Raw genomic sequence first — 14,342 nt, 5'->3', positions numbered from 1 at the left:
CAAGTACAAGGTTAACACTCCCACAATGATAATCTGGTCCACACTGTTGGACTGGGATGTTAGGCTTTTCCCTGGTCTCCCCTGAAGAATGTCCTCCGCCGGGGTTGAGGGTTGGATTGCCCAGTTAAATAAAGGTGACATTTCCGGTGCCACCCAATACATATGCACGGATGACTGTAAGTCGCTTTGGATAAAAGCGTCTGCTACATGGCATATATCACATATTATCTATCACAAACAAAAATCTATATTTGGGTATCAAGACAGAGCTAAACAAGTGTTCACTTCGCTTCCTCCCCAGCAAAACTATTAGTATTACTCCATCTGACAGGTGTGATACAGTATATGACTTCTCATGGACTGAGTCAGGGAGCAGAGAGCAGTTACTCAGCGGACACCTCATCACAACCTGCACTGTGCGCAAGGTGACTGAGATAGTGGCCTGCTTTTCAGACTCCTCTTGATGACGAGAGGCCTGTGAGCTCAGAAATGCATTATATTTATGACAGGAAGTAATATCTTGCCTGGCATTGAGCAAATAGGAATTTTATAGAGAAATGGCCCAAACCCTAGAACATGGCCCAAACCCTAGAACAAAAAACCCTCCTCAACCAGAAGGCTATATGCCTATAAACAACAACAAAAGGTGGGGATCTCTTTATCACCATGAAAAGGTCAAGGGCCATGTCATTTGCCAATGAATTCACTCCAGAGGACAACATTTGGCAATATGTATGTTTTTAAGGTATTTTCGCACAATGTTTTCTGAGCTTATCTGTCTTTTGTCCAGACTGATCTTACTGGTCGTACTTTCAAGGTATATTTTTAGTGTTCAATGTTTTTTTTGGTCTAATTGTAGACGTTTAACTAAGAACAAATGAATGATGAAAGAATATGATGCGTGAAAAAAACATATTGTACCAGTCAAAGGTTTGGACATCTACTTATTCAATGGTTTTTATTGATTTTTACTATTTTCTTTATTGTACAATACTGAAGACATCAAAATGATGAAACAATACATGGAATCATGTAGTAACCAAAAAAGTGTTAAACAAATCAAACATATTATAGATTCTTCAAAGTAGCCACACTTTGCCATGACGACAGCTTTCCACACTCAAATCATAAATATATTTTGATTTGAGTGCACAAAGCTGTCATCAAGGCAAAGGGTGGCTACTTTTAAGAATCTAAAATATTCTTCAAAGTAGCCACCCCCAGTGAAATCACTGCCACAATGTCTTGTGGCAGTGATTTCAGTTTAGAATGTTGAAGCCTGCATTCTGCCATTGAAATGAAGGATATTGGAGGATATTGTCACAAATGTTGTATTGGCAAGTCTTGCCAAATATATCCTCCAACACCGGCTTTGAGGACATAATCCCTTTTATACAATGGGGTTACCAACATATTCAAATAATGATTGACATATTTCTATAAAAACATTTATTTTAATGAATTTATTCATACCATTTCATCCTTCCACGAGATAAAGTCCCAACACAAATCTAAGGTTGCTACCCGAGTCGGTTGGCCTTTCGTTCTGTGGATTCGGTTACCAGAGATTCGACCCAGTCGTTAAGTCTTTTTGTTCCGACTTGCTTGCCTGGTAGCCAACAACGGCTAACTTAGTCATGTCCGACAGTGCAGACAGAATAACAGCAAAGTAGCTGCATTTTCATTTGTTTATGCCGTTTTCTAGTTACATTTATTTGGACACATCCATAACAATGAGCTTATGTTTTTTTGCCCGGAATAGAAAATGTGCTCCCATCAGAACACTGTTGTTCAGAGGAGCTAGCCAACACCACAGCTATCACAATCACTTCAAACTTATAACGGCTGTTGGAAGGAGTGGAGGACCAAGGTGCAGCGTGGTACGTGTTCATGCTTTTATTAGAACTGAACACTGAAATATCAAAGAGAATGAACGAAAACCGAAACAGTCCTGTCAGGTGCAGAAAGACACAAAACAGAAAACAACTACCCACAAAACACAGGTGGGAAAAGGCTACCTAAGTATGGTTCTCAATCAGAGGCAACGATAGACAGCTGCCTCTGATTTGAGAACCACACCCAGTCAAACACACAGAAATAGAAAACATAAAACACAAAACATAGAATGCCCACCCCATCTCACGCCCTGACCAAACCAAAATGGAGACATAAAAGGATCTCTAAGGTCAGGGCGTGACAAAACTGAATCTGGAATGACAGCAAACTAGCTGCATTTTGTTTAGTTGTATCTGTTTTCAATGGACGTTTATTCGTATATATCCAAATGATGCAAGCTGATTCATGATTTCAACTGTCTGAGAAAAGTTCCCTGCCTGTCTATCTCGTCCCGACTCACAACAAGCATTACTATGGGATGGCTTGAGATCCAACTTCAATATTGAAACCATGTTGCAAATGTCTGAGAGACAGAAAGCAAGGTTTATCCAAATCCCCGCTGTTGAAAACCAAATGCTAGTCTAAAATAAATTACAGACAATGTCTAGATGCCTTTTACAGTGGAGATCAAGTTTGAAAATCGTCTGGCTGGGCTGATGAGTCAGTGGATTGTGCAGTGAGATGGAACAGAGTAAATAGGCATTTCAATGGCATAGCTTTAGCCAGTGGTACCTTGTGGAATAGACACTGGCTGGAATGCAGTTTTAAACAATCAGCATTCAGGATTAGACCCCGTTGTATAACAAGCTTTATAGCCACAGTCGATGTTCACGTAATAATGAATTTGCCTTGACCACACCCTCAAATTGTTTAAAACAAACATTCTTTCCCGTTGACCCCCGGTGTAAAAGAGGCAACATTGTTGTTAATGTTATGTGTGTGGAAAACATTTCATCACAGGTAAGACGTTTAACTTGTTTAGTATAGTCCGTTTGTAACTCCACTCATTACTACTTATAGCCGTATAATCCGTTTCTTTGTGTTGTTGGTCGTGGCTAGCTTAATGTTGCGGTCGGTAGCACTTACTCACATGGCTACTAGCACCGTCATCAAAAGGGGCATGAATATGACATTTTTTCCTAAGTAGTGAGAAAGCTCGGGAGCAGGCAATGTTGAAAAATAATCTTTAGACAGGTTGTACTTATCTTAAATGTAGTTTTGTAATTCACCAAAACAAGCAGACAACAAGGAAAGTGCATTTGAAAAAAGGTACATTTTTGCTGTGAACCAATGGTGTAACTTAGGTAACCACAAGCTGTTTTTCCCACGAGGGGTCAGGGCCGCAACTTTCTACCTAATTTTATTTAACTCGGCAAGCCAGATAAGAACCTTTTTTTTCAATGACAGCCTAGGAACAGTGGGTCAACTGCCTTGTTCAGAGGCAGAACAACACATTTTTACCTTGTCAGCTCAGGGATTCAATCTTGCAACATTTTGGTTACTAGTCCAACGCCCTAACCACTAGGCTACCTGTCGCCCCTAATACTGACTGGGAATATAGTTTATGAAGTAGGAATGGTAGCAAAAGCTGTGTTGAAGCCATCACAGTTGAGCCGTCTGCACATGTCAATACTGGGGTGGTATTTATAGCTGAAACAGATCAAGAGCATATAACGTGCGTCGTCTTCCTCTGATGAGGAGTAAGATAGATCGGACCAATTTGTAATCTTTAATAAATCAAAATGAACACTGAAATACAATACAATAAAGTGAACGAACGAAACCCGAAACAATCGTGTCTGGCGACACACACAAAGACAGAAAATAAACACCCACAACTCAAAAGTGAAACCAGGCTACCTAAGTATGATTCTCAATCAGGGACAACGGTTGACAGCTGCCTCTGATTGAGAACCATACTAGGCCAAACACAGAAATCCCAAATGATAGAAAAACGAACATAGACAACCCACCCAACTCACACCCTGACCATACTAAAACTAAGATATAATAACAGAAGTAAGGTCAGAACGTGACAGAGCAGCTGTGAGCAGTAGTTCAAAAGGTATAAATGGTTTCAAAAATGTGTATACAAGCACACTATTCCAGACCTGTATGCACGTTTTAAAAGTTGAATGGCGTTTCTAGCTAAATGATTGAAGACTAGTTATGATGAGAATTTGTACCATTCAAGTCTATGGCCATTGGGATTTCCGCAAATATGGTTGTAGTGTGAAAAGTAGTATCAACAATATTTTTTCTAGCAACCTCACCAGTGCTAGTTTAACGTTTTACAGTTGTTCTGGTGATGGTAGCTTTTACGGTTTTGGTTCCAGAGTAATAATAATAATGAACAGTTTCTGAACTTGTAGTTTGATTTCAGCAAGCACATTTTACTATATTGCATTATTTAAAATTTGGCAGGGTCTCCAATGGCCAGTTAGTGCTCTTACTCCCTCCTAGAGGAGGAAAGGGAAGTGCAGTTTGGGAGCTACAGCCGGTAGACGCCTACTTGAAATGTCTTGACAAATTTGAGAATAAGCGAAACGTTTTTTAGAATAGAAACTTGTATAGATCCTGTGACCCTCAACCACAGACCTTTTTTTCTGCAGATGAGAGGCACAGAACCTGCCAGGTGACAATGTGACTGACACAACGCATGCAGGGTTCGAACTAGGACCGCAATTTGCAGTTCTACTTCGTGACAAATTAGAAGGGGCACGTTTCGTGTTACAAGACATGTTGCTCAGTAAATGTATCAAACAGTTCGGGATTTTGCGTCTGGAGTTGTCGACTTGATTATCACACATTGATCCTGTCTAGGATAACTTTACATGTGTTAAATATGGGGTGAACGCTGACTTTTACTGTTTCTATTTCTTTTTTCGCATCTTCTACGGCCAAGGCTACAATTAACTGTCAACATAAGGTAAGGCCGCAGTTTCTAAAAAATGTTCTTATCTAACTCAGTGGCAAGACAAAACACCCCTACTTTACAAAAAATGTCACTACAATTACGTAATTACATGGTCATTAATTTGGCTTATCTATTACAGCCATTGGCTGCGCAATTGTACTAAACGCCAATGAAAATCATAAAGTTGGATGCAGTTAAATTGTTTACAAATCTTAAACATTAAAAACAAGCATCATGTAGTTTCACATGCTTTGATAGCCTACAGAATATCTTTGTTCTGAAATCAACATTTCACATTGTACACAGTCACATTACCATGGCTTTTGGCAATGTGATAGTCTACTAATAATTTTACGCGGCGTAGTTTGCCCAGAGAGGAATGTAAGGGTTAACGACGGCGAAGATTCATCAGCAATAACAAACATGCGGTACCAATAATCCTGTTAGTTAATCCTCAATCATAACAAGATATATTGTGGATCTATAAACTAGTAATGATGGTTTCTGAGCTGAGCGTTTCGTTGCCTGTGGTCTTTGTACCAACGAGTGCCAATTCACATTTTTGTTGCGTAAAATAGTTGCTTCCAGGGACTACAGATTAAAAACCTACCTAGCTAAATCTGGTGGATTGGTATGTTGTACGTTGTCCGTGACAAATAAACGAATAAATGAACGTTTCGTGTAATTGTCCACTATTTTAAATGATTATGAATATACTTTTTTCGTTGCATCTGTTGCTAAATGACTGATGAAATTAATCGACGACCAACTACACAACTAAAGGTAATTATAATTTCCCGGGACTCAAACATGGTAGGCTAATGCGAATAACGCTGCAGCCAATTAGAATTACGCATGCAATGCCATCTCTCCTTCGCAGTATTTCCCCCAGATATCGACTAGTACGCGAGGCCTATTGGTTTGCATTCCACTGCGCATCTGTCAGCGCAGCAAAACTTTAGAAAGGTATTTAAAACACCCCTTTTGAAAAGGAATAACATATTGAAGCATATACAAGCAGCCGTTCATATTGATCCGTTAGCATCTGGAACATCTGAATGTTTACGTATCCACTTAAGACATATTTTGTAGGCAAGTGCGCTGACATTCGTTGTCAATTTCAACAGTTTTTGCCTCTCCATCTCGTGCATCCAGGTGAGTTATTTCCTTTAGTGGCTTGGGACTTGCTCCAGTTTCCGTGGACTGCGATTTCTGGGCTATATGCTTGCTTGGACTACTTGGAATACTTTGAATATATATATAATACTGTAAGTTGTCTGATTTAGCTGGTCTGTAACATTATGTATGTCAACGATATTTGATATAAAGAGCGTCTTTTGGGACTGTTTCGGTAATTGGCACTTGTGCGTAAAGGTTATGTACTTTATTAGTCACTGAATTGTTTCAAAGTGTACAGATGATTCGAATAGCAAACGGCGAACCATAATATAATATAATGCATTTACATCGTGAACATTGGTTTGTTCATATGTAGGTATACAAAAAAAATAACACGCTTATTTTGGCAGTTGGTTTCCTCAGACAGTTTTAAAGGAAACACTAGCCTACAACAATCAAACAATTTAATAGGATGGTGTTTGTCAATGCTGCGTAATCTGCTGCCCGGCCACTCTTCTTGATTCTACAGTAGGCTACTTGACGCCGAGGTCACAGCGCTCCTCACGCTCCTCATCCAACGCGCGCGTTTAGAGCAACGGTGTATCGAAGCGGATTTGCAATAAACAATTGATTTTCATGCCCAAAATGCATGCATTTTATTAAACGTATAGAGCTAAACGTAGCATCACCGACTGTGCATGTGTGTTAGGGATGGAATACAGCGCTCACTTTGTGGATCCTGTTGATCTGTGTGCTATATTTTCCAGCGTGTGAAATGCCTTGGAAGAGCTCGTGTTGAATAGAATAGTCACCATAGGCTTCAAGAAAACCCGGTTGCGTCCGTTGTAGTGGATGGCATTTGCGGATACCCCATGTGGAGACGTTTGCTCCTTTGATGTAATCTTAATGTGATGCACTTTCCGTTTTTCTTTGACGTCGACTGACACGCGCATGGAAGCCCTGCTCTTATTTTCTTAGTTTTTTTTTTCAGTTCCTTTGACACAACCGAGAGGGTCGTGATTTTTGCATGCAACATAGCGGGATTCATGTTGGAAGCGTTTTTCTTTATCAATGTGCATTGATGTAGCGGAAAACGTGGAGGAGATAAGGTAAGACAAACTAGATTCAAACGCTTTTATGGTGGTGATGGTCCATGGATACCAAGGCGTTTCTTTACCAATTTTTCAGAGGCGCTTTGTGAACTCAATTGTGTAGGTAGGCTATGTGGGTAGAATGTATCAATAACTGGATATATCCATTGACAGCTGGCCTCATACATGGAATCATACGGCCTCACAGGTCTGCTTTGTTTGTAGTCCTCTCTTGATACAACTTGCTTCATCAAAATAAAACCTTAAAGACTAATTGCACTGTTTTCTAATTGTCTAACAGAACCCTTATCTCAGCACCTGGTAGCTTTGGAAAGGATTTCATTGAAGAAATTGTCTGCAAGCCATTAAACGGATTTCCATTCTTGTCTAAATCGGGAATTACACATCCAAACTGGGATCTATGAGCGGAAAAGTGGCGAAGCCAAAAGAAGATAAGGATGCTTCCAAGGGTAAGAGGCAAGCCTTGCAACGCACAGATTGCTGCTCCTAAATCACTGGTTTAAAGCGACCGTGCGCTCATTCATCTCCCACACATCCTCTGCTCGCCCTTTGAGATTTCTGAAAACAATAGTAGGCCAGCTACTGAATGGCGCGGCATATGTGGCTTGCTTGTGTCATTTCAGACTCAACCAGTAGCCATCTAGAATTAGCACATGTTATAACCTGCTTATAACCCAATGATTACGCAAGTAGTGTATCTCATTTATTGGTTTCATTATTTAAACAATAAATATTTGATAATATTACATTCATTAATACAAAACCAAGAACCATAATGAAAATCAAACCATGTAGTGTTTTTTAATGAGCATTGGTTAACCTACATGAATAATGGTCGTGCTGTCGCTTTAATGTGAAGGCAGTGAACAACAATGTCACTGGCATCCGTTTGAAATCCCCTCTGTTCTTGCTTGCATCTTTTTTTTTTACGTGGGTTTGCATTTGCCCAGCTTTCAACATCATATTCTAATCACACACAGGGGAGTTCTACGCTAATATGACGTGGGCACACCATTTGTTTTGGTAGCTCGTGCGCTAATGACCCATTGCGTAAAAATTAGCCTCTGCACGTCTCTAGAAAAGCCTCGCTTTGTGTCGGGATGTAAACTGGCGAGCCATTGCCATGGAGACAAAGGGAGGCAAGGTTGCCAGAGAAACCTCAGCGAGATTAGTCGATGTGCGCGCTCTACACTGAGGTTGTCCATGACAGTTTGGGGGCTGGCATGCACAGGCTTTCATCCCTTTGTTTTGATGATTGCATATTTTTGTCAATTGAAGCAATCAATGGCAAGGCAACCCATCAAACAGAATGTATCCAACAGCTACTGGAAACTGACAAAGAGGCAGCCAATGTGGAGTCATATTCAATGACAAAATAGTTTGTTCAGGATTCAACTGCTTTATATTAGTACTGTAGGCTATGTTGAATTTATTAATAGCCTATGATTCCATTGAAAGGAATGTTTGTTTTGATGATGTGCTTATTGAAAGATGATCATAATTAAAACCAATATTATATTTGAATTATAACCACCAGCTTCCCTGCTTGTCATGTTTCCTGCTTTATTTGGTAAATACTGCGCTATTCGCCCTAAACAGATGAATATGGCTCAGTTTGACCTCACATATATTGTTTAATGCATGTCTAATAGACTATATTCCAAACATGTTATTCTGTGACATTTCTCCAGCGCCAACAGTAAGAGTGTGGACCTTTTTCTTTGTCCTCCAATAATCGTTTCCCTTTTTTATTCAGTCCATAGCTCTATCACTTGCTTGGTGAATTGGACTTGAAGCCTAATGCAGTTGACTTGTGCATGCTCTCACTTATTGAGATGTTCTCACCTCAAGTTTCACATTGCACTTTCCAGATCCCTAGGTCTGGGTTGAACCCCCCCCCCACACACACACACAGTATCCTTGTCATAATACAGTATTATACAGTACCAGTCAAAAATGTGGACACACCTACTCATTCTAGGGTTTTTCATTATTGCTACTATTTTCTACATTGTAAAATAATAGTGAAGACAAACTATGAAATAACACATATGGATTAATTTAGTAACCAAAAAATGTTCAACAAATCAAAATATATTTTATAATTGAGATTCTTCAAAGTAGCCACCCTTTGCCTTGATGACAGCTTTGCACACTCTTGGCATTATCTCAACCAGCTTTGTGTGTTTCAATTAACAGGTGTGCCATGTTAAAAGTTAATCTGTGGAATTTCTTTCCTTAATGTGTAAGCCAATCACTTGTGTTGTGACAAGGTAGGGGTGGTACACAGAAGATAGCCCTATTTGGTAAAAGACCAAGTCCATATTATGGCAAGAACAGCTAAAATAAGCAAAGAGAAACGACAGCCATTATTACTTTAAGACATGATGGTCAGTCAGTATGGAAGATTTCAAGAACTTTGAAGGTTTCTTCAAGTGCAGTTGCAAAAACCATCAAGCACTATGATGAAACTGACTTTCATGAAGACCGACAGGAAAGTAAGACCCAGAGTTACCTCTGCTGCAGAGGATAAGTTCATTAGAGTTAACTGCACCTCAGATTGCAGCCCAAATAAATGCTTCACAGAGTTTAAGTAACAGACACATCTCAACATCAACTGTTCAGAGGAGACTGTGTCAATCACGCCTTCATGGTCGAGTTGCGGCAAAGAACCACTGCTCTAAGGACAGCAATAAGAAGAACAGACTTGCTTGGGCCAAGGAACATGAGCAATGGACATTAGACCAGTGGAAATCTGTCCTTTGGTCTGATGAGTCCAAATTTGAGATGGTTGGTTCTGACCACCATGTCTTTGTGAGACACAGAGTAAGTGAATGGATGATCTCCCCATGTGTGATTCCCACCGTGAAGCATGGAGGAGGAGGTGTGATGGCGTGGGAATGCTTTGCTGTTGATAATGTCAGTGAATTATTTTGAATTCAAGGCACACTTAACCAGCATGGCTACCACAGCATTCTGCAGCGATACACCATCCTGTCTGTTTAACGCTTAGTGGGACTATCATTTGTTTTTCAACAGGACAATGACCCAAGACACCTCCAGGCTGTGTAAGGGCTATTTGACCAAGAAGGAGAGTGATGGAGTGATGCATCAGATGAGCTGGCCTCCACAATCACCCGACCTCAACCCAATTGAAATGGTTTGGGATGAGTTGGATCGCAGAGTGAAGGAAAAGCAGCCAACAAGTGCTCAGTATATGTGGGAACCTCTTCAAGACTGTTGGAAAAACATTCCTCATGAAGCTGGTTGAGAGAATGCCAAGAGTGTGCAAAGCTGTCATCAAGGCAAATGGTGGCAAGTTTGAAGAATCTAAAATCTAAAATATATTTTGATTTGTTTTACACTTTTTGGGGGGTACAACATGATTCCATATGTGTTATTTCATAATTTTTGATGTCTTAACTATGATTCTACAATTAAAAAAAAAAAGTAAAAATAAAGAACAACACTTGAATGAGTAGGTGTCTCCCAATGTTTGACTGGCACTGTACATCAGAAGTGGTTAGATCAACTAAAGTTTTAATCAACTTCATTTTATTTTAGCCTCAGACACTAACCAGCACCTACAGAGGAAAGTGAACGATCCACCGTGCATAGAGCACTATGTATTAGAGATGTCAATAATAGTCTTTGGAGTTTCAGCTTTAGATCAATTCCACTGCTCTTTTTAAGAACAATATGGGATTGAGGAAGGGAGTTAAAACCCTGGAAATAATGGAATGAAGTTCCAGGCCTAGATTTAAGCCCTACGCTTTGCGTCACAGTTCGACAAAATGTTAGCACATCTCACCAAACTCTTTGATCGTGGATATTTTCTTAAAGGATTCGATTCAATCCGTAGCGCTGAAGATCCGCGTTATGGCGCGATTGAAATGGAATGGTCATTTCTGAATGAGCCCACGTATGCAGTGTTTACCGTTAATGTCGTCCCGCAAACGCTGGGAACATTGCGTTTTACATTTAAATTGTGCTATAACGCGGATCTTAGTGCAGCGAATTAAATCGAGCCCCAATGCTCTCTGTTCCCATTAAAAAGGGAGTATGTGTGTGAGTAGCAGGACAGTAACAGAATAGAGAGATAATAAGAAATGCTATCTATTCTCTGTGCGTTGGCTCACTCAGTGAAAGGTCATGCTTCACAAGATAGGAGTACATCCTGTACTATTACATGTGATTTACAGAACGGTAGCAAGAGAGAACCATGTTTTAGGCAGGGATACAGCCTCCCTCCAATATCAAAGCAGGCAAATCAGTTTGTGAGCTTCCCCGCACCCTGGTGAGCCTGAGTTGTCCGGACAGAGTGGTGTATCGAAGTGTCCCTGCTATCCCGGCCTCAACCCCAGCATCCTAGAGCCTGGGAAATCAACGGGATCAATGCTTGTTTACATAGTCATTATTTCTCGTCTCTCTTTTCTAGTCTTTGACTATAAAGCCTCTTGTTATTGTATGTGTCGTGGGGTTTTCGAATATTCTTCTACAGAAATCACTTATCAAACGTGGCATCTCCTTTAACATAGTACTCTCTCTCTCTCCCAGGCTTCTTTGTGGCCTGCTTTTTTTTATAGACTCTCAGACCTCTTTTGTTGTCTTTGTCAGTGCCTCTTTAACGGCATAAGCCAAGCAGAAGGTATAAGTCTTGCATATTTGCCGCCATATTAATTCAGCCCAGGGCAGCCACGTTGGCCAATCAATAGATATCCAGAGTTTGGAGTCACTGCTTCCTGAATCACAAAGGAGCCAGCTCTCCCCTGCTCTGCTGTGACACCTGCTCTAATCTCATTGGCTAAACAACACGCCGCCTACAGTATCATTACCATCTTTTGATCTGGTAGCTGGCTGGCTCTCTCGGAAGCCCACTTAAATAGGACGGGGTCGGTTTCAGCAAAGACAAAGGAGGAGATTAGAATAGTGCTAAAGAGGTTTGTTATCTTCTACACAAAATCGCCATGCTGGGGATATTGTGTGAGCTTAACACTGCTGTTGGGTGATGTTATGGCGCTAACTCACTAGCTAGTCGCTGAGAAGTGAAAAGTGATCCTTGCGTACAGTAGGCTATACCATTCCGTCAAGCTAAAATATTTAGACTTGATCTTATGTCACTCACTTCTGAAGTAGTTATTTACCCCACAATCGCTAAAGAGGGAAAAAGTGCTTTTCTATGTGATTTGACGGGCAGCTGCAGTGGAAACTCACCGCAAAGCGGAAAACCTCAAATGTAAATGGAAGGTTTGTAAGTCTCTATGTGTTGGATTTTGAATGATATTGCAAGTGGAGTATAGTTTGACTGTACTCCGCTGATTGAACCAGGCAGGATCTCGGTACAACGTCTCATCATGTCCTTGCTTCACAGTGATGTGGCCACGCACAGTATGTCTGACATAGAGTATATAACCCAATGAAATAAAGTGAAACATAAACTTACTTGCACTCAGCAGTACATGTAGTTAGTATTTTTATACTTGTTCATGTTTTAATTATGCTGTGTGTAAACACTGCAAACAGGACATTTTCTAAGTCGATTTCCCAGAGTATAGACGAGATGTGGATGGAGATGTCGTGTCGGCAGCGCCAGGGCCAGTGTGCCCTGTCAGACAATTTTCACGGTGCTGACGCAGATCCGGCTACGCTGCCCCGAGGAGGCTGGCTCGCAGCCGCGCATCAGAGACCTGCCACTCTGCATCGCGCCGTGCCGCCCTGAGATGTTTGGGAAGGTTAGGGGTCCTGTCTCTCCAGCTCCTCGCTCTGCCCGCCGTGCCCGGGCAGTGTGGGCACTGACGGACAGCCTCGCTCGCTGGCGAGGCACTGTAAGTGGTGCTTTTCTGTCTGTCTATCTGTCTGTCTCTGTCCTGCTTTGTCCTCAGCCCTTAAGAGGAGTGGAACACCATTCAGCACCCAAATGTAGGCTTCAGTATCCACAAGGCATATAGACTTGGGTGTTGTGTGAGTTGGCACGTGATTAATAAAGTGTCATGGTACTTCGGTGAAGTGATTTGTCAACATGACCTTTTCCAGGAGTTTTTCTTCATTCAGTAAAGTTGTCATGACTGACCTGGTTGCTTTCAGTCAGTTCATTCCAGTAACCATCCATGGGTGCAAGGTCTTACCACGCAGTGTGTGTCATCCCCAAAACAATGATACCAAAAAGGTACTAGGTAGAGTAGATCTAGCTCCTCTGTCATTTCATCATTGTGTGGCCGGGGTCAGTGACCTGCCGTTAAAATCCCCTAAATACCTGGCTGCTGTGATGCGTCAGCCAGTCTGGTCCGTGCCAATCCTGAAAGCTGTGTGTTTTATGAGGTGAATGGGTTTGTATAAAGCTCTTCCTCAATCCCTCTCTTTCTCCTTATCTCTTTTCTCTATTCATCCTGACCCCTGGCATCATGGTCTACCGTTGCTCCCTTAGTACACATCTAAATCGGCCACATCATTAGGCTGCCTCTGTGTTCATTGATATGCTTTAATCCTCATTCAAGAAAGGGCCAGGAGTGAAAACACAGCCTCGCGTCTGGTCTTCATCATTCATTCATTCTCAGAAATTGAAATGCTCACACAGTGCCAATGGGCAGGGTTTGAGAGTATGTAGGTGTGGATTTGACTCAAATTAGATGTAGTGATGAACTGTAGGGGGATTGTAGCAAGTCAGGCTTGAAAGGGTACTTATGTGATTATCCGTAAAGATGGCTTTGGCTGGAAGTCGGTTATTTGTGTCATGACTGATGTTAAATATTTATTTATTATTTCTAAACCCCGGTTCTCTTATCAAAGTAATGGCTGAAAGGATCACAGGACCTCTTTCATGTAGGTGTGGGATTATGTATCGATTCAGAATGTTTGGATTACAGCAGAGTTTGGATTGGTTTAGATCCAGAAATGCGCTACCCCACTCTGATGTATTTTTTTCCCTATCTAAAGATAATCCTCCATAATTGTGGTTATGTGTGTCAAACTGTGCTGATGACAATGACCTCTTTTATACAGAGCCGGGATATTATAATATTTCCGAGTACATGCCCCTACGTGTGTTGATGCATTTTGGGTGGTGTAAGAGGTTTATTGTGTTTTCATAGCGGCCGTACTGACATATAAGATACATGCGCAGTAGGCTACATAGGTTTCTGCCCATTCACATGAAACCCCCTATTTCACAAAGGCTACTCCATAGTGGGACTGTGATGCGGACAGGCAAGACATGGCCATGTCCCCCATTTAGAAAAAGCTGTTTGTTTTCCTGACTGGCCTATTAGGACTAAATCTAGCACACTGACCACGTCAGCAAG

The 14,342-nt window shown here is 41.2% G+C and overlaps 1 protein-coding gene across 4 annotated transcripts in view; it reads left to right on the top strand.

Annotated features, from left to right (window-relative positions):
- The first annotated feature begins 4,724 nt into the window (after positions 1-4,724).
- The window catches only part of LOC118377089 (fibroblast growth factor 13), a 197,694-nt gene continuing 188,076 nt past the window's right edge, over positions 4,725-14,342 (top strand). The window contains exons 1-2 of one of the 4 annotated variants that reach the window (XM_052509353.1): positions 4,725-4,825; positions 7,325-7,493. In XM_052509353.1, the coding sequence (XP_052365313.1) occupies positions 7,445-7,493 (49 nt within the window). In that variant the 5' untranslated portion in view covers positions 4,725-4,825; positions 7,325-7,444. Of the gene's footprint in view, positions 4,826-5,783; positions 5,969-6,477; positions 7,042-7,324; positions 7,494-14,342 lie in introns of those variants that run through there. The other 3 variants (XM_052509351.1, XM_052509350.1, XM_035763964.2) reach the window with 3 other exon arrangements.

This window comes from Oncorhynchus keta, chromosome 4 (genome assembly GCF_023373465.1).
Source record: "Oncorhynchus keta strain PuntledgeMale-10-30-2019 chromosome 4, Oket_V2, whole genome shotgun sequence".
NCBI lineage: Eukaryota > Metazoa > Chordata > Actinopteri > Salmoniformes > Salmonidae > Oncorhynchus > Oncorhynchus keta.
This window is presented reverse-complemented; position numbering and strand designations above follow the sequence as displayed.